Source organism: Thunnus maccoyii, chromosome 1 (assembly GCF_910596095.1).
Source record: "Thunnus maccoyii chromosome 1, fThuMac1.1, whole genome shotgun sequence".
Taxonomy (NCBI): Eukaryota; Metazoa; Chordata; class Actinopteri; order Scombriformes; family Scombridae; genus Thunnus; species Thunnus maccoyii.
In genome coordinates, this window is record NC_056533.1 from 11,554,465 (window position 1) to 11,575,495 (window position 21,031).

General features: G+C 39.2%; 2 protein-coding genes across 8 annotated transcripts in view; both read right to left on the minus strand.

Annotated features, from left to right (window-relative positions):
- Window positions 1–43: 43 nt before the first annotated feature.
- Window positions 44–15,598, minus strand: LOC121894026 (retinoblastoma-like protein 2). The gene is made up of 14 exons (XM_042406328.1): window positions 13,796–15,598; window positions 8,243–8,365; window positions 7,709–7,815; window positions 7,234–7,337; window positions 6,919–7,056; window positions 6,302–6,466; window positions 5,997–6,054; window positions 5,379–5,449; window positions 4,840–5,016; window positions 4,496–4,567; window positions 4,056–4,119; window positions 3,251–3,411; window positions 1,339–1,503; window positions 44–1,223 (listed from the first exon to the last, which is right to left on the minus strand). The coding sequence occupies exons 2-14, from the start codon at window positions 8,314–8,316 to the stop codon at window positions 987–989; spliced, it is 1,593 nt and encodes a 530-aa protein (XP_042262262.1). The 5' UTR covers window positions 8,317–8,365; window positions 13,796–15,598; the 3' UTR covers window positions 44–986.
- A 2,424-nt stretch (window positions 15,599–18,022) lies between these two features.
- chd9 (chromodomain helicase DNA binding protein 9) overlaps window positions 18,023–21,031 on the minus strand; it is a 76,355-nt gene continuing 73,346 nt past the window's right edge. For all 7 annotated transcript variants that reach the window (XM_042406278.1, XM_042406296.1, XM_042406291.1 and 4 more), the window contains 4 exons: window positions 20,586–20,816; window positions 20,309–20,458; window positions 19,821–19,925; window positions 18,023–19,434 (listed from right to left, as the gene is read on the minus strand). In XM_042406278.1, coding sequence (XP_042262212.1) covers window positions 18,427–19,434; window positions 19,821–19,925; window positions 20,309–20,458; window positions 20,586–20,816 — 1,494 coding nt within the window. In that variant the 3' untranslated portion in view covers window positions 18,023–18,426. The remainder of the gene's footprint in view (window positions 19,435–19,820; window positions 19,926–20,308; window positions 20,459–20,585; window positions 20,817–21,031) is intronic.

Here is a 21,031-nt window from a genome sequence, read left to right on the forward strand (position 1 = left end):
AATTTAATAATAGCATAACAAAGAGACACGAAGATGAGACATATTAACAAATGTATATTTATTGTTCACATGTATCTTAATATAACACTGATTGCTTATCAAAAACTGAAGAATACATGGAAAGCATTTTGGTTCATGAGATTCTTTCAAAAATAGAATAAAAACACAAATAACCTGTGCAATTTTTGATCGATACTTTATAAAATCATCCATGTTGCGTTTAGTTTCTCAAATCTGTCTATATCCTTCATGTGCCATGGAATAAAGTTCCATGCTGGTTTCACTTTTGCCCTTTTCCTTCATTCCTGCAAGAAAGTGAAAACACTAGTTTTGCTAGGTTTTCAACATAGCTCATCTAAAATCTTTAAATACATTTAGGAAAGCTTCAGTGCAGGATAAAACATGAGGAATGCATTAAAAACTGTTTTATAGTAGCTCTAAGTAAACACTTTGTATCTTCCCTCTTTAATTCAGAACTTAGTTAATCAGAATCACTTTTCATGAAGGATCCTGGTGAAGCCATGGTGACATATGTCCCATGTAAGAGGCAGACTAGCTTGTCCCAGTTTAACTGCAGTTCAATTGGTAACATCCTTTCTTATTTTAACTTTTTTTTTAATCCAAGGAATGTCAACCAAGCACTTTCCAGCCATGCCCTACTTCAAATGTAAACACCACCATACACTTCCACCAGGTAGCTGCCCAGGACGACCACAGTCTTTTATTACTGGCTGCTGAGCTGGGGATGAAATGCCTTATATGTATATAACAACACCTGGACAGTTGGTGTCAAAGAAGTGATAAGCAAAAGAGCAAAAACATGTAATTTTAGCTCAGACTGAATACAGTGAATACCTTTAGCTGATAAAGAATTTGGCCCAAAGGAACATGTAACGGATAAATGATGATAACCGTGAAGAAAGACAAGACTGTGTGCTTTTCCTCTAACAGCTGATATTAATGGAGCAGAGTGACACATCATGCTTCTAGGGCAGGTTAGAGTTGGTATCTGGAGAGGGCTGGTTCCATCTGTGAGTGCGATCATCCACCACGTTCCTCAGTCGCCTCTGCAAGACTGACTGACCGTCCAAACAAAGCCTCTTGGCTGAAGGGCCATCTTCTCCCTCCTCCTCCTCCTCCTCCCCTTCATCCAACGATATCTCACGGCATCGCCTGTTGGGTGACTTGCCCGTCTTGATCATGTTGTTGATCTCGCGCAGACGCTGTGGATGATATTTGTAACAATATTCCATTCAATCGTGATGAAATCAATACTTAAACTCTACTAAAAGTGTTCAATAAGTAAATGAAAATGTATATCCAATATCTTCAATCTACCTCTGAGGGGCTGGAGTTGAAGTAGTAGCTGAGTCCGGGTGTACGGGGAGGAGAGGTTTCCGGGTTCAGCGGTGAAATGAAGATGGTGTGGCTGCTGGAGAGCCGACATCTGCGAGGAGATGAATACCACCGTCTGGGGTATGTGGACAAAGGAGGAGTGTCTCCCTGCACAAAAATTAAACAGCATGTTAGAAAAACCCGTCTTATTTATCTTATTACAACATTTCACATTTCCATGGAGGGGAGAATGGGGTAACATGAGCCACTTTTTACATTTGATGATTTTACTGCAAAATCTGGTCCATGTCTGAATGCTTGACCCCTACAGTGAGGGGATCTGGTGGCTCTGTTATGCTTTGAGGGGCATTTTGCTGGCATGGTTCAGGTCCACTTGTCCCCTTAGAGGGAAGAGTCACTGTGAATCAATACAAAGTTATTGTGAGTGATCACCTTTATCCTATGATCAAACATTTCTACCTTGATGGGATTTGTTTCTTCCAGGATGACTGTAGTGGAAATTTAAGATGAATTCAGAGAGCAAGTTGTCTTTCAGAGTTTTATTGCAATATCCAGAATACATATTTGCAAGTCCAGATCTCCCAGTTTGCTAGGCTGAAGAGATATTGAATGAAGTTCAGTGTTTGTACTTGCATATACAGCCACATGCATCACAATCATCCCATATTCTTTCGGTCTTTCGGTCTCTGCTGAGAATTAAGAGTTGAAGGCCAAATCCTTATCTGCCTTTCCTTCCTGGACATTCCCTCTAAAGTTACCATGACCGAGTCCCACACCTCACCTTTGATAGTATCTGTTAAAAACATTTTCATACGGGAAGCAGAGATCATAAAGTCTTACAATGAGCTTTTGATTATAAGGCAGTGTAACATAATCTTAAGACAATAACATAAATATATATCTTTCCATTTCAATGACAATGCCCCCATTCACAGGGCACGAGGGGTCACTGAATGGTTTGATGAGTATGAAAATGATGTGAATCATATGCTAAGACCTTCACAGTCACCAGATCTCAACCTATTTGAACACCTATGGGAGATTTTGAACCAATGTGTTAGACAGTGTTCTGCACCACCATCATCAAAACACCAAATGAGGGAATATCTTTTGGATGAATGGTGTTCATACCTCCAGAAGAGTTCAGAGACTTGTAGAATCAATGCCAAAGTGTATTGATGCTGTTCCGGTGGACCAACACCTTACTAAGACACTTTATGTTGGCTATTCCTTTAATTTGTCACCCATCTGTATGTACTGCATGTTTGTGTGTGGCTTAAACTTAACATCAGTCAACAATTAGGTATTTATTCATCAACATTGTAGCACCTGTAACAGTGATCAAACATTAACATGAACAGGGTCTCTAGTCTCTAGAATATCAGAAAATAATTTTGGAGGGTAAATTGAGCCATTGACTCAACTTGCCCCAATGTCACTGGCACGTTTTACCCCACAACCTCCATTTTGACAAAACTGTTTCATACAGTGGCTCAGATCCACAGTTATGCTAAGTTTATGACCTTGTTTTGTAGCTTACACTGACTTAAATTAACATGTAATAATGTCCAAAACTTATCTTTTTTAATTAATATACAAGACTGATAACTTAATAACATGATGAATTCACTTGGCATGACAAAAATCATTTGTTTTGCTCTGTTTTGCTGACCACTCTCTCCATGTGCTTGAGTCCAAGATGGATTGAGTAATGTGAACTGTGCTTTCTTAATTTGTGATCACATGATTCCTTTAGCTTATGGTTACCTAGATAAAGGGGGTGGCTCATTTTACCCACTGGCTCTATTTACTCTGTTCTCCTCTATTGGCTTTTTGGGCTTCTGGTCTTGTTGTTTCAAATTCTAAATCCAGACACTTAAAATGACTCACTTACCCCAGAGTTCAGAGCAAACTGCTGCACAAAGTGCTTCATCTCTGTTGTGTAGACCTGGTTGTAAAAATAAATAAGATTGCCCCTCTCCTCCTGACAAGGTCCTGGATAATGTGTGGATGGTGTGTTGGGGGTGGGGATACTGTCTCTGTGGTCTCCATTATCTGTAATCAACAATATAATAAATGATCACACCTCATGGTGGAATTAGTGTTTCCTCTTACATTACTGATATGATGAAGATCATAAATTGTAAATTACTGTGGTTGCTCCATGTGTGATAATTCATCAAACAATGAGGCATTGCTTTTATGTAGCTGTGCCCTGGATATGCTGTATAAACAGGAGACATGGTGGACGAGCAGAATGGCAGCCAGAGGAAACGAAAGATGGAAAAAAAGTAATGTGTTACTGATGTTCATGATTAATTATGAGTTTAATTAATCAACTCATCTTCCTGTTGCTGTTTACAGAGGAAGTGTTTGTGTCATGCCAACAGCGGGGGCAGCGCATGTGTAATCTTTTATTAAATTGCTTTGGCAACTTTGTGTAAAAAAAAAAAAAAAAATCAATTAAAAAATGTGACTAAAAGGCACAATTACATTTATACAGATGAGTATGGAGGATGTAAAATTAATATACATCCATATACAGCATCATATACTGTATATGTTGTGATGTATTTGTAAATCTGTTTAAATCAGATCACATTTTACCATACTGTGTCATCAGGTAATCAGAGGAAGTCCTAATTCCATCCATTCACATCATCTCAAAACACAGATGAGCGAGTGTGTTTCCTTCTTACTGTTATTGTTTCCAATGGGACAATTTTCTGTCTCTCCTCGTGAAAGCAGCACATTTTTGCAGACCTGAGGACAGAAAAAGTCTGTGTTCATAACTATTTTTAAAAACTGAGGCTGTGATAAACCTCTTAAAACAAACAAACAAACAAAACACACACACACACACACACACACACTTCCAATGTGTTAATTGCAATTCATCTGTCCCTGTGACCATAATAAGATTCCATAATAAGATAAATAAGAGGCATTTAAAGTCACACATCATATATTTGAATTATCCAATTTTTAAGCAAATCAGCTTCCTGATATGGGAGAATACTTACTCCAGGTCTGTGTATCAATCACTCAGCAGCTCTTTCCTGATGTTTTGTTCATTCACATTAGCTGAGATGTAGTTACATACTAAAGAAATTGCAACAATAATCTAAAATAAACTTACACTTTTGCTGGCATATGGCTGAGACTTGTAGCAATTCATTATGTGCTTGAAGGGTATCTCAACCATGGTAATCTGTGAAAATAATGCAAATTACATACGATGGATCAGTTTAATTTGTTAGCAGGTTGTCTGTTCTTATCACTCAAAGTGGTGAAAGTGGATACATACAGTAAACATGAATTCTTATTCTTATGAGATATTGTAAAAACAACATGGCATCATCCATAAAAACAACAAAAATACAGTAAACATGTGACACTGTTTCTCTGTCTATAGGGAAGGGACCGACTCAACACATGGTCATGATAGACACTAAGACTTCTCTCAAACATATCAAAGCCCACCTTAGCCATGATGTAGATAGCACACATCAGCAGTTGGTCCAGGTGTCGATCGACCATGAGGTCAGTGCGGTGCACCAGGGAGTTCTCAAAGCACGTCCAGATCTTAAACCGCAGCTCCTCGGAAATTTCCAGTGTGGCGCACAGCTCCCTCAGACGCTTGGCCGTCAAGCTGTAAACCTGAACCGAAGAGAAAACATGAGCACACTAAACATATTCTCTCCAAAAACTCCCCACAACTACCCCAGAGAAATGATTCCCCATAGTTGTCTCATGTGAAATAATGTATGTGCATCTAAAATGATTTGATATTCCATATCACCAAGGGGAGAAGTGGGGGAAGAAAAATCAGTCCAAGAACTAATGAGTGTATATATAACAGAGCTATCATACATACATGTGTAGTGCTGATTTTTTTAGTCATTTTGGCCAGGATCACTTATGTCAAGTCAAAAAATTAACTGTTGCATAATTGAAAACAGCATTCATAAACCTCTCTTCAGTGTGTGTGAGTGTGGAGTCGGTGTAGTAGATCAGCTGACCTTGCGAACAAACAGACAGAGGGAGCTGCTTCTCTGAGGCTTGTTTACATCTGATGGGTCAGTTAGATCCACTGAGAAACACAGGATTGATCAGTCAGGACGTAATGAGTACAGTATACTCTAGTCAGTGTGCAATAGAGGAGTGTCATATCAACAATAAACTTTCATATATTACAGCTATTATAAAAAAACAAACATGGTAAGGTATTACATAATTTTGAATGCAAAAATACCCTTTAAATCTATAGTATATTCTCCTACATTTTGCACTGGTGTGTTTTCTAGTGGAGTTTTCATCCTACTCTGATACTGATAACTTCTTTTCTCAAGTGGTTTTTGCATAGACTCATTACCGTCACCCTACTGTATTAATTGCAACGCTTTGGGTCAGTTAATATCTTATCTCCCCTTTTCAAATGAATAATTATGGGTAGATAAAAAAACATTGATAGTAATATGTGATATAAACATAAGTTGGTAAGATTTTAATTATACCACAAAGGTGAAAAACAAAACAAACAACTAAAATCTCTGGTGATTAAAGTAACAACATTTCTTGATGAGTACTGTTAAGGAGATTGTGTAGATACTGTTGGGTGAAATATACTCTGTTTATACCTCGTGGTGGGTGCAAGTCTGTCTTCTTTGGATCTTCAAGCTGTTCAGGAGACATCACCTGCACATGACACAAATCCCTCATTAAAGCTCAGTCTGTGTGAAGAAATATTCACAGCACTTTGACATTTTTATTAAAGATCCACCACTCGCTCAAAAAAAAAAAACATTTTAGTTGTACTTCTAATTCAACATCTCACGGAAATGTCATCAGGTGAATCTGTCACTTCGCCTTGGGACAAACTTGAGTGTATAATGTTAGATAAGCCAGGTAAAGAGGTTTTTTTTGTGTGTGTGTTATTGGCAACCTGTTGGCAGGTAGGCAGAAGGCCCCCATTGGCTCTGATTTCTTGCCACAACAGGGAGTCCTTAGTCCAGGCCAGACTCTCCAGAATGTTCTCTTCCACTTCTTGGAGGTGCCTGATCCCATTGTGAGGCAGCCCCACTTCAGCCCGCAACACCGGCTCAATCACCTGTCAGAGAGCAGGAAAACAAAAAGTTAGAAGTGGTTCAAATCTCAGAGCAGATGGGAAACTATCTGGGAATATGTGGGAAAAATTGAGTGACCGCCACTCGGTAACTAGTGTTGATGTTTTCATAAGACAAGAATGTAACTCCCATTTTCTGCCATCAAGCTTGTCCCAAAATAGTTCTTGTGAGTGTGTGTTTTAACCCTTTCTGTCCCCTGTGTCCTCCATAAAGTCCAAAACGTTTAGAGCTGCTGATTTGTTTTTCACCCCGAGAGTGCATGTGATACTGAAACAGCTGTTCAAAACTCATAGAGTGGTATAGATTTGATACTTAGACAGTCAAGGTTAAATGAATAACAGATATTTAATTATTTAATTATTTCATTAAATGTCACAGAGACAGCTACGCATATAGTACTGTCCACATGTACACAGACAACTTTGCCAAAACACACCTTCCAGAAGTGATATGTTGCTAGTTTGAAGATCTGAAGGAGCAGAGGGAAGTCACATGGTAGAGAACTTGAGGTTATGGTGATCTCCAGACAGCAGACCACTAGGCAGCACTGAAAAAGATCATTCTCCAGGTTGCTCTGCATCAAACACATCACAAACACAAGTGCTTTATTATTACAAAAAAAAGTAACACATTCTGTATCACTCAGAGACCTACTGCCTTACAGTCATACAGTGTCCTACTGGGGCTCAAAAGGTTTTTATTAAGCTGTACAGCAGTTCCATTTGTGGCCACAGGAGGGCAGTTTACTCACTAAGATATCTCTGACACCTGGTCTTTTCATCTCCTGATTGACGAGGACCTCCAGTATCCTGTAATACCAGATCCCAGCCTCACAGCAGCACTTTGCTGCCAACTCTGTGAGCAATAAGACATAAGTTATAAGCGATACATATCAACAACATGGGCTTCACTCCAGAATGTCATACTTGTCGTTAAAAAACAATCATGTGGGGATTTAAATTACTGTGGAGGAGTAGACAGTATTCCCCTGCCCTGCTGAAACACACAGTACTGTTTTCAGTCATGTTGTATCTGTAATGACTCATCAGTCTAATGACTAATGAGTGACTAATGAATTACTGCCAATCATAAAAATCTGGGTCATACACTGGTTAATATTGAACATACTGTAAAGTAAATTGGAGTAAAACCCTTCATGCATTTCTCACCAACATACAAGTAACTCATGCACTCAACATGTGAAATCATTGAACATGTTAGCATACCGTTGGTCTTCTCATGTCCTGCATAGCCCTTGTGGTGTCGAAGGAATGTGTGCAACATACGACTCAGTCTTGTTTTAATGGCCTCTGTTGGATCTCTGCTGCACTGCCTGAATTAGAGGAATCAAAGCAGGAATGTGACCAGGTAAACAACAAAAAAAAAATAGGAAAAAAGCAAGGAAATGGTAATCTTTCATATCTATGAATTGGAGTGCTTGGTTGGAAAACATCTGAGAAGTGCATTAAAAAAACCACACAAACTCTCAGTGCAACAGTCAAAAGAATTAATGAGAGTGAACACAAACCTCCTAAACTGACCATAATGTTTACAGGCAGTAAAACAGACCTTTTGTCTTGATGCAAACCACACCCTCTGTGCCTTTTTACCAATACACCAATGATGCAGTAACTAGCCCATTGTTATGTTTACGGAATGTTGTAAAGTCCGAAAATCACAAACACACACACACACACACACACACACACATACACAAAATGGCCACGGCATGAGCAACACCGTGTGACTGTAGCTCTCACTTGAACACAGCGATCAGGCTGTCACTGGGGCCAAACATTGGCTTTCCCATGTTGCCCTGAGGCTTGGTTGCCATGGTGACCTCCACACTCACACAGGATGAGAGTCAGAGCAGGAACGTGCACCTAAACAAGGAAAAGAACATGAAAAACACTGTGAAGAAAATGAGTGCACATGAAAGCCTTGCAGCCCAGTAAAATCAACAGCTTAGAAAATAAAACAATGAATGCTAAAATGTCTCATATTTTAAGAACAGCTTTATTTTCTTAAACCATTTATGTATCTTTATACTTTCATTAGTCTGGTACTATTATAAGAAACTAGTCATAATGAAAACAGTCATGTACTGCACTTAATAAAGAAACTTCGTCTGCACGGTGTCAACGGTTCATTCTGATCAGTCACAAGTGTTCACATCTCTGAGAGGAGATCTTGCCAGACATGACAGGTTACTGCGATGTACGATTGACAAGTTTATTTATTTAGCCAGTTAGAGAATGTTGAGCCGTTGACCAAGCTCTCATGTTCAACAAGAGTAATCCTTTGTTCCTCAGGATGCCAGAGAAGAGTCACGTCTACAAGCAGCGATTAGAATTAATGAACAAATTCTAAGCTTCTTGTGACACATTGCACAGTCAGCCAGGACTCAACACACAACCACAGGCCTCAGGTTTAAACTGACAGTCAGGACTCGCTGTTACTGCTGATGCAATTTTTTTTTTTTTTCTGAGAGTTTTCTCCATGAAAAGGGTTCTAAGGTTTCTGATTTGTGTCATTATGATCCGGTATGACGTCAGTCTTGCGGCGCTCCTGGTCACTCGTCCCTCCACCTACGTGTAGCGTAGTTATAAACAACATATTTTTCATCTTTGTCAGTTTTATTTTAGGCTGTATGATGTGAAAGAAATGGTCGCAGGTGATGTGGCCTTTTTTGTCCAAAAGTTTGAGTAACTATGGAACCAGAGGAAGTGTGTGTGTGTGTGTGTGTGTGTGTGTGTGTGTGTGTGTGTGTGTGTGGTTCCTCCTCTGTCCCGCCTGAATGGAGACTCTGTTCTTCTAATGATTCCCACATGTGCTGTTTATCATTCTGGGTCCTCACATTCTACAGAGTCAGACAGACCTCAGTCTCCGGTGTCTGCAGACGACATGTGGTGGTGTGTGTGTGTGTGTGTGTGTGTGTGTGTGTGTGTGTGGTGTGTGTGGGTGGGTGGGTGTGAGAACTGTGATTTTGTTTCTTCATTTGAGAAATATGCCCATTTTTATTTATTCATTTTATTGTATATTATTATATTATGTATTATTATATTTATATATATTTACAATTAATCGATTAGTTACCAACTATTAGGGTAAACATCCCTGTTAAGCCCATCAAATCTACTTTTCAGATATTTTGAATATATAATGCCCCAATTTAAGTGAGAATATTTTTGTTAAAATGAAAGTTTAATCTCTCATTTGAAGTGTCAATAATTCATTTATACCGATTTCTACAGTTTTTATTGTCTAATTTGTCAAAATATGTCAAAAGTCTGGCACAGGCTTAAGGTGTACCTAATGTACCCTTTAAGCTCATGGGTGTTCCAAATAAACCTACTTTATGATTTGTTGATAAATAAATATATATATTAAAAAATATTACAACAGTACAAACTTGTTCTATTCAAATCTGTAATCTCTCAATAACTATTTTCATTTTGTCTCCACGTCAGTCCTGTGGCCTGTAAAAGGAATTTGAAATAGCTAGGCGTGACCAGACATTTTGCTGTGTTGTCAAGACACAAAAAGCTAAACTTACAACATGTCTTCTTCGGAATGTAGCCGAAAAAACTATTTACAAACAAAATCAAAACTACAGTGGAAATTACTCTTCAATACTTCATTTTTCAATATGTGTTGTCATTGTGTCTGTATCTCTATGCTGCAGTGTGCTGCTGGCATTTCAAATTGGCCAAAAGTTCTGGTCCAGCCAGCTGGTTGAAAGTGCAAAGATGTTTTTATGAAGAATTCTGAAGACCGACCGACATTTCAGGTTCAATACTAATGTTCTAAGGTTAGTAAATCAGTCAATTTCAGGATTTACATTTAAACAATAAATTTAACTGATTTTCAAATGTTAATCACATTTAGGATAATAGTTTGAAAACACTAAAAACACATTTTAAAACCATTCAGTTCATTGTAGATATACATTAAAACATACAATTCATTGTGAGGAGACATCAGTCAGAACATCTTGAAGCTCATTAACTCATCTCAAACTAAAACTCATCTGAAAAGCTTTAAAAAAGATTAAAAAAATATTGCTTATGTTAGTATAGAATATAGGCCTGTCCAGAATGAACTGACCTATGTAATATCACTGATATTTAAATATGGATATTAATTATCTGATTTATTGAGCTGATTAATGAGGTGAGGTTAAAATTAGGGAGGAAAATGATTCAAAAGTCAAAAGGGACAAATTCCCCATTGAAATACAGTCAAGTGGGCTTAATGGGAGCAGGTGGGCTTAAAGGGAACATCAGTGAATTTATGTATTGTAATATTTTATTCTACATACATTATATTAAAAAAACAACTATATGAAATAAATGGTGTGCTAACATAATATGAAAAGTATTAATTGATCATACAGATAAATAATTATCTGTGCTCATTTATATCCACCTGAACAGTGTGATTTTTTTGGTAGCATCTCCTTTAAGCTCACCAGCTAAAAATGTTAATTAAAAAATAAATAAAGATAAACATACACATTTACTATATTTAACAGTATAATAATATAAACTGCATACAAAAATGTAAACTATACATGTTTATCATGCTTTATGTCATTGCAATGAACCGTACTATGCAGCTACTGATGCAGCATGTGGTCTGTTTGCTGATGTGCTAAAACTCATATGTTGATTCCAAAAGAAACAATATTTCTTATTCAAGTAATATTCTTACATATGTCTTATTCAAAACACTAATCACTTAAATTAAAGAGTATTTACTAAAAACAGTAGTAGAAATATGCAAAAAATTTTCTGAGGGACTGAAATCACCAAAGTCTTTTTGCAACTTCTTCAGGGATCAGCAGGCACATGTCACACATGGCCTTCCATAATTCAATATTGACAAATCTGATTGACCTACAATAAAAAGTGTCATGTTTGTAACAACTAGCTTCATTGGAAGAAACATCAAACAGCAAAAAATGATACTGTGGGTTTTTTTTGTTGTTGTTGTTGTTTTATTTTTTATTTTATGGATATGACTTATATGGTACGTGGGCTTAATAGGGACGTTTACCCTGATTTAATCACCAACTATTTTAATAATAATGGATGAATCATTTTGAGTAATCTTTTAAGAAAAAAATGTGTGTGTGTGTGTGTGTGTGTGTGTGTGTGTGTGTGTGTGTAATTATGTAAGTCTCTATGAGGCAGGACACTTAAATCAATCAATCAAATCAAACATTATTGCATTAGAAGGACATGATGTCGTGGCAACAGAACTTAGACATTTTTTATGGAAATTTCCCTGATACTTCTACTTAGTATCATCATCATTCATCATCATCCTGTACTGTAATTTCATCAGATTTTGTAAAAAAAAAAAAAAAAAAAAAAAAAAAAATCCAAATGAAATAACCTTCCTGCCAGTTATTGTCTTTCATAAAGAGACACTTTACAGTTAGTCTGTCTGCCGATGACTGCAGATAGCTGTCTACACTCTGCTTCCTCAAACATGTCACAGTCCATCTTTATTTTGATTATATTGTAGTTGCAGTTCATTTTTTATAGTTCATTTAAGTGGGGGAGAAAGGGAAGAACACAGAGAAAAAATTATGATGTCTTCACATTACATTTTATTTTATCATTTTAGGGGTCAAATTATTAATTTTTTGTCAGTATTGCCTGGTTCTTTTTTTTAATTTTTTTTTTTTTTTTACAATTTATTCATCATAATATAGACAGAAAAATACAATTTAGAACAAATCAGATACAGAAAAAAAATTGGACAGATAAGGAAGGAGGAGGTCTACAGTATAAAAAAAAGTGATCAATTAGTGAAGGGTACATGTCTCAAGAAAAAAGTTATTCATATATCATATGGTGAATCTATATGCTAGCTATGCTAGCTGAATTAGACATAAGTATTTACCTTTTGTCACTCTGTATTTAATGGCATCAAAAGTCTCTATAACAGACTTATTTTCTAAGAGAAGAAAAATACAGGAAACACAAAAAAGTAATAACTGCGAGTTGAGTAGACTACAATTACACATATTCATAAATAAAATTACTTCAAAATTTGAGCTAATAAACTATTTTAACCTGATCCAAAGGAACGGGATGATTGCTAGAGCTAAATAGGTGGTCAGTCAGATTTTCCAAACTCAAAATAGTCAAAAATTCCAGTAGCCAGTTTTCTATTGCAAAGCAGTTTGGCCTATGCACTTTCCAGTTTGTTAAAATCAAGAATTTTCTAAATTGTTGGTTTTATGCCTGTTTTTTATGCGAGACCTTCAACAATAACAATCAGAATCGGGCACCGAGAGGAGAATTACAGGGAAAATCACTGAAATCATGTGAGTGAAAGGCAGATTTAAACACCAAGTCGTCTGACTCATCTCTACAGCTGCAGGTTGGAGACCAGATGTTGCCAGACAACACCTACAACCAACGCAGATAAATGGGAACTTGGAACCACTCACACATATGAATCATAGCCTGTCGTGTTCAGTTTGAGCCTCTGGCTCAACCATGCACTATTGATTAAAATACACCCTTAATTGTCAAGAAATCTTCTGCTACTGCTACTGTCTCCAGTCTGTTTGTCCTGCTTTGACACCAGAGTTTCAGAGTCTCAGAAAATAAAGAGCACAAGAAAGTCAGTGAGCAGCACAAACACCGGAAAATAACGTATATTTAACTCAGAGGGGACTCATTCAAATCTGTTGTCATGCATCATTATCTGTCCTATTCTGTATTTTATCTTTAATGCAGTGTATCAAACAACTTTCACTTTTAAAGACGTAGTACTTGTCGCAGGGCTGCTGTGTTGCTTCCGACTGCAATGTAGATCAGAGTTATTTTTATTTTTTGGTAACTCAGTAGGAAGTCACAAATCAATTTACACTTAAAGTTCTGCATAATCTGTTGCCAATTTCTTTGGCTCACACCCATTTCCTGTTTTCCCCACACTGGTCTTCAAAAACATCAAACTAGGCCTTGCTTTCACTTTCAGACATGTGCTTCGACATTTAAACATTTAAATGGTGCTCAAGTTAACTGCAGATTCATTTTGTGTTTGATTATCAGTATGACGTTATCTTTCAGTGCAGACAGCCCAGGCTGCAATAGAGCTCTTTAAAATAGTCACTTATTAACTGTTTGAGGGTCGGTCTGTCTTGTAGAATGCGGTCATCACTCGTACACAAGTGGATGATGACAGATGATACATTTTGTGTAAAACTAAACTTTCATTAGTCAGCAGACTTTTAGCTTTACTGAACACAAGACACTTATTTACAAGTTCAGAGTTCGGTAGAAATCACTTACCGGTGTTGCTGACTCTTGTGAGATGTTTTGGTGAATTTTCATCAGCTAGATCGAGGGTTTCCTGATCTAATAATAATGCTTTATTATGTCCGGCTGGTGAGAGTGGGGCAGGGCAGTCAACCTGCTGCTGTGCAGGCTGAGGAAGTTCAGCCCACTGGCCTCTCACTGCAGACAAGCCCCAACTTGTTACTGTATCTAGTAGCAGTAAGAAGCAGTGAGCAGCAGTGGAGGTGACTGAACACAGGCCACTGAGCACCACCAAGAGGAGGAAAGGAGGACTTACAAACATGTGCTTGCTAACCAGTGAAGTGTTGCTAAGATAATGTGGACATGTCAAGGACATTTTCCCAATTACAGCCATACATTCTAAAAGAAGCTACCTGGGCAAAGAAAGTTGGAGACATTAACTAAATAACTTATCTTTTTGCTACCTGCACTCTGAGTATTGATTGGTGTTATTCATTAAAAACAAACAAACAAAAAAAACCCCTTCACATTAAAAAACAAGAGGGAAGAGAGAATCAACTTCACCTGCCACAGTTAAGGGTTCAATTCTCTTGATTCAAGGAAGTTGAAGGTCTATTTCCTGGAACTGATAGAATGAAACTCATACTGTAGAGAACCTAAGAAACAAGAAGTTAACTTTTCTATGCACATAGGTCAAGGCTCTTTCCTGTGCTGCCTCCAGTGCCTCCGGATCTGCTCACTTGAGTGAAAGCCAGTGTAGAAAACTAAGTTTGATAAATATGACGGAGTATAAAAGTGCAACAAGAGGTCTTCAATTGGTCCAAAATGCAGCAGCTACAATCTTCACATCTGTCCTATCCTAATGTCTTTACATCGGCCACCAATACAAGCCAGAGCTGATTTCAAAATCCTCCTGCTGACCTACAAGGCCTTAATCGGATTGCCCCCCCCTCCACCCCCCCCACATATCCAGCCTTATTGCTCCATATACTCCATCATGTCCTCTACGCTCTAACTGTCCCTAGATTCAAGAAAATGTCCCTTGGGGGTAGAGTCTTTGCTCTCAGAGCCCCCTTGCTGTGGAATAAGCTCCTATTGCATGTTTGGGGGGGCAGGATCTGTGGAGATTTTTGAATCCAGGCTGAAAACTCATCTTTTTTCTCTGTGCTTTGGTCTCTTCTAGTTTTACTGTTTGGGTAATGATCCAATTGCCCTCTACCTGAAACTGCTATCCCTGCCTCTGTGTGTGTGTGTGTGTGTGTGTGTGTGTTGGATTTCTACACTGTACGTTGTTCAGTATTGTGTCTGTTGTTTTATTCAACCTGTAAAGTGTGCAGAGACTCATCTAGTGATGTTACATTTTAAATAAAGTGAAGCTGAAGTTGAAGAAGTGGAACAGTGAGAGAGTGTTACAGATTTGAGGTGGACAAGTGCCAAAAAAGTTCCTGATACTGATGTTTTCTTGAACAAGGTCCCAGACAAAGTAACAGGCAAAGGCACACTTTATGGATAGTCAGAAGAATATGTTTAATAAAAATAATTAAACCTCAGTTTCCTCTATAGAACTTCATAGAAAGTAATCCAATAAATTACAAATGACTTAAGATGCTTTTTCCTGCACTACATAAAGAATTATTTGACTACACAGACCACAACTTGCAAATATTACAACTGTCCAATGAAAAAAAAAAAAAAAAAAAAAAAAAGACAAAAACTGACCAAGGTGACATTTAGGATATTATCAAGCTTGAAATAAAAATACAAAACCAATGCTGCTAGTTTTGTCATCTCAGTGATTACATGTATGAAAACTGAAAGAGAACCTCCCTGTACAGCAGTAGTGTGTGTTGTCGTTCTCCTTGCATATTGGTCATTGTTTACTTGTGTCTGTGTTTAACGCAGGTTTAACACTGCTTCTAGTTACTCTAGCACTAGCAGTGCATTGGAAATCCTTGTACAGTACAACTTAGGAAAAACACAATCAAAAGAAAAAGCAAAATGAAAGCGAAATGTCCAATCTTATGTCTACCTTTTTTTTTTTTTTCTCCCCCCATTTGTCCCCTTAAGAGGCTCAGCACAGTCATCAATCCATCAACCCAGCACTGTGGGGCAACAAAAAGTAGCAAAAGTTTTGAGTTCAATCATCTACAGCAGAAGTAGCGATGGCTGGGTGTTTGCATAAGGGCACTACAAGTTTAAAGAGAGCAGAGGTGCAGATATACAAAATGACAGTGGCATGTTTAAGTTCATTGCTCAGACATAGAAAAATACCGTACTGTTAGTAATAATATTACAAAAAATGCAATTGCATTGCAAGCAAAAACCATGATGAGGTCTATATAACAGGCATACAAGAAAACCACTTTAAAGCAACATTATAAATCAGATGTGTCTTCAGTCTTTGTGTTTTTAGATCACAGGGTTGTTCATGGTTCACCCACTAGAGAACGATGCTACAGCAATACTTCAGAACTAAAACAGACTGAGATAAGTCAGTGGGTTTCTCCAGCACTGAGGGACCCTGCTGGGGTGGGGGGGGGGGAGGTGCTCCGCTGTCCCCAGTCAAAACAAAAGCCCCTGCCTCACCTCAGAGATAACTCTGAACTGTGTATCTAACAGTCCACTGTGTAACAGCAGTCCTAGAGCAAGCACTGCTGCGCTAGAGAAAAATTACAAAAAGGTACTTCGGCTTGAGTGAATTCCAGTGTTTATGTGTATCCTGGTTACAGCTTAAAATGAACACGTGCAGGAGATGATGGACAAAACCCACAAGCATGGACACTGAGCGCTGCAGACAGATCTGAGCAAGACAGAAGTTGAATGAGAGTGAGGTACGGGATAAGGGCACTTCTACATCTAGCTGAGGCTCCGTTCATCAGCAGAACAGAGTCGAGGACTACGTGAAATACACAAGCTGCAAACTCCCAGCAACACAAGCTGCGATATTGAGCCCTTCCTTGCGCTAGCCCGTCTGGCACTGTGTAAAATTTAATACTCAAAGACAATGACAATTACTACAATCTTAGCCATAATTTGAACTAGTTTGTGCTTGTGCCATGTGTCTTCTGTAAGACTTTGGTAGACAGGTGGTTATGCAGCCCAAAATCCAAAGGACTCAAATTTGCAACAGATTAGCAATGAGACGTGTTTGAAGGTCAAAAACAGTTGTAATTACACTAGTAATGTAGTCTCTACTAGTAATAGCTTGCAAGGCCCCTTTCTTAATACACAGCATTGAGACTGGAAGTTATGGAAGTAGTCGATACCAGGTGAGAGGAGCAGTCCAGCAAAACAAGACAACACAGTGGAAGCTCTCAGTTTAAAAAACAAAAAAAACAAAACAAAAAAGGCCTCTGACACACACATTCCAGCAGGGGACGAGGACAATATGTACATGGACACAGAGAAAACACTCCCATGCACATTTGCACAGTGAAGCCAATCCATTTAGCACAGCTGAGGTAAGATGCAGTCAAATACGCCGGGGCTGTGGTAATAATATCCATGTTATCAAGAATCCTGAACTCTTCCTCTACACAGAGACCACAAAACTCTGTCAGGACCTCAGAGGGTCAAAGGGCAGTTTTTGGCACACAGTAAAAGGTTGTTTTCTGTCCCCCACAGCTTGAGGAGTTTATTAGACTCTGACACCGTAGTCAAAATCAACAGATGTGCAAGTGAACGTGTACGCCTACTGTGGGTAGCTAAAGTGCACCTTGAGCATGTTGCGGCATGTTTGTAAGGTGATGGTGAGGTTTAAAAATTAGATATCCACGTGAAAACTTAAAAATAAATAGAATCACAGCAGAGAATTAAATTATGATCCATTTCAGAAGGAATTTAAGCTTATTTGTTTGATTTACAAAAATAATACTTCTACAGAATTTCCCCCATAATCGAAGCCATGTTGAAGAGGGAGCTTCAGGTAATTCTGCCTCCAAAATGGATGAACTGGTGAACTGAAAATGCAGGAATGAACTGTTCAACGTGATATGAAGGTAAATGACAGGTACAACAGGTGAGGCTGCGTGAGTTGTGCACTGGGGTGGAACATGGCAGACAGAGAATCTACAGCTTCAGTGACATTCATTAGCTGCCCAAGTTATTGCTGACATATCCAACGTATGATCTGCAAAGCATAAGTGTCAACGAACCTGTAAAAGTACTGACTATTTACAAGAGAAAAGTGTTTGTCAAGTGTCATTCCCCAACCCCCAACAATCAAAATATATTAATAGTACAGCTCAACGAGCGTGTTGATGTAGTTTCACTTTTTTAATAAAATTAAATCCTGACATAATTACAATAATGCCTTTTGTTGTTGCAATTGTACATAATCGTGTGGTACAAGTTCACAGAGTTCAGAAATCTACTAAAGTCTGACATGCAAAATGTCTCAAAACAAGACTGTACCTTGTGAACAAACACTGAAATTTTATTTCAGTTCCTTTTAAGTCAGTTTTTTGCTGTTTTTTTTTTTTGTTTTGTTTTTGTTTGTTTGTTTGTCATGTTTTTGGAATATTTATTACACAACATTTTAGTTAGTTCTTGTATGTACATGTAAAGAAATAGCAACATAAGTGCTGGAAAATCCATATATATGTGAATATATGTTTACATTTCTAGGCGATACATAAATAAATTTGTAATTATATATTCATAGATCAGTCCTCATCACTGGAGTCTGAATTGTCTGAGGATGAAGACGAGCTCCCAGACTCTGATGAAGATGACTCTGCTTTTCCCAAACCTTCAGGACCACTGTTCTCTTTTTGTTCTGCTGACTCCTCATCGTCATCTTCTTCTTCTTCCTCCAAAGCCTCGTCATCCTCCTCCTCCTCCTCCTCCTCCTCCTCTTCCTCTTCCTCTCTGTCCTTCTCTGCTGCTGGCCGCTGTGTCTCCTGTGGCGATGACTGGGAGGCTGCAGGAGGGGTGGGATCACTGTTTGAGCTCTGCTGCTGTGTGGCAGACACAGGAAGGTTAAGGCCTGGAGTGAGAAGCATCCCTGGGTAAATCATACTGGAGAGTAACAAGGGGTTAAGAGACAGTGGGTGACCGGAGGCTGCCGAGGCAGCTGAAGCACTTTGTGGGGCGGTGGCAGAGGAAGTGGCGCTGTAAGTGGAGGAAGGAGTTGTGTTCGAGCCCTCGGTCCTTTCTCCTTTGGTGTCTGAGGTGTGAGAAGGGGCTTTAGAGGCAGACGGCTCTCCTGTTCCACCGCTGGCAGTTCCCTTCGCCTTGTCCTCGGTGCCAGCTGCGCCCTCCTGAGCAGGCTTCCCAAGCAAGCTGCTCATGCCAAGCAGGTTCGGCAATCCCGCCATACCAGACAGCATCATGGGAAACATGGCAGCTAAGTTACTTGCGGCCAGGTTGCTTGCGTCGGATGGAAGCCCCATAAGCCCTGCGGTGAGCTGCAGGGACTGTAAGCTCTGCAGGTTTTGCTGGAAGGCCTGCAGGCTGGTTAGGTCCATTCCAGAGAGGAGGCCGTTGGTCAGCAGGGGGTTCAGGCCCAGGGTGGAGGCTGCTGGGTTTGGCGCTGCTGCCGCCGCCGCCGCTGTAGCTGCTGCTGCCGCCTTGGCCAGAGGATTCTTAGGTCGCCGTCCACGCCGGCTCACCTCCTCAGGAACAATGGGTCCTGTCAGGATCCTGTCAAACATGCTCTCTGGGAGGTAACCCTGAGAAGTGACACATGCAGGGTTAGCTAGCTGAAGAAGGCAATAACGATGGGGTCTCAAATGCAGTACATCAAGCTAAAACTAATGCAGTCTAGTACAACAGCACTACAATAAATCCTACCTTCATGAAAGTTATAATGTTCAGTTTTGTCGACACTGTTAAGTCAGCCTTCACTGATACAAAGTTGAATGAACTTAACTATAACAGGTAAGAACATTAATGAAAGTTATTGCAGGACTGCTGTATTAGATTGCATTTGTTTTAGCTAGTAGTACCTAATAAACTGGCAACTGACAGTATATCAACACTGTTTGAAACAGTCTTTCTTGATGTGACAGTCCCAGTGAAAGTTTTAGTCTGATGGATGCGTTATTTAGTGACTCACCGACTGTTTGACAACATCTGCCCATTCAGGTGGGACTCCGTACTCTGGGTTCTCCTGAAGGAACCGGCACAGATCCTTCAGAGGAGGAGCAAAGGCTCCACCGACCTACAGGCAAGATTACAGGCAACATGAACCAACCGGCAACATACATATTTTACATTTGGGAAGCACACAGGTACATACTTTGCACTCTGACTGCAGATTAAATATATGAAAATATTACTTCATTTACGTTCTCGTTTGTAAAAGGCACAATAGACATTTTATTGTGATTGGATTATTTTTCTATAGTATTGTGCATACATGTTTACAGAGTATCTGATTTTCATTATAGTTTATAAATGCAAATCATTTGGACAATGTGACAGCTACAGCAATGCAATCTGTTAAAATTAAAATGAACAGAGGTAAAACTCACTTTTTGAAATTATTAACACCTAATGTCAGAAGCCACTCAAATCTACGCACAAGCTCACACACAAACACACCTTGCGCGCGTTTCTCCTGTTGATGATCTGGACCCTTTCATCTCCTGTCAGGCTGTTGACATCGATCTTGTTGGGGTTCCTACAGCGGTGCCTCTTCTGCTTGGGCCGACCGTCCTGGAAGTGGAACTGCATTTGCATCTTATTCACCCCCTGGACATGAAAGAGAAAACACTCATTTAAAGAAAATGTCAGCTGCAGGGAATCTTCTGTCTTTTTTGGGTAACTTCACTGTAAAACTACAGAAACCTTGTAAAGACAGTAAAAAATATGGACTCACAGGTATAAAGGCTCCTGTGTCTGCAACAAAGCCAGGGTGCTCTTTCAGCCACTGTTCCAGATCTTTCCTCTTAGGAGCGTCATCCCCAGCAAGCCGGGTGCCATCTTTGAGGTTGATGACAGGGACCCTGATCTCTGTGTCTGCGGGGCTCTGACTAGAGCTCTGACTGTAGCCCGGCACAGCAGCTGCAGCCATGCCCACCTGGCCAATACCACCCCATCCTGGAGGCACCTGGAGATACATGTGCACATTATAGAGTTTTCCATTACAGCTCATCATATACAGCACAATCACTACACTCACGTGTGCTTTTTACAAAGTCGGCATCATAATTTGTATAAATAAGCATCAACAACACACCATTTCTATTTCAAGCTGAACATTTGTACTTCTTTTTCAATGTATTAAGGCTCCTGTTTTTGCAACAAAGGAAAAAAAGAAAAACA

What these genes read in the sequence shown, in the direction of transcription:
- LOC121894026 (XM_042406328.1), bottom strand. Translation starts at nt 8,316, where the DNA reads ATGGCAACCAAGCCTCAGGGCAACATGGGAAAGCCAATGTTTGGCCCC. An exon ending in CAACATATCACTTCTGGAAG is followed by an intron (nt 6,467 to 6,918) that starts GTGTGTTTTGGC and finishes GCTCTCTGACAG; the next exon opens with GTGATTGAGCCGGTGTTGCG. An exon ending in AGACTTGCACCCACCACGAG is followed by an intron (nt 5,450 to 5,996) that starts GTATAAACAGAG and finishes TGTGTTTCTCAG; the next exon opens with TGGATCTAACTGACCCATCA.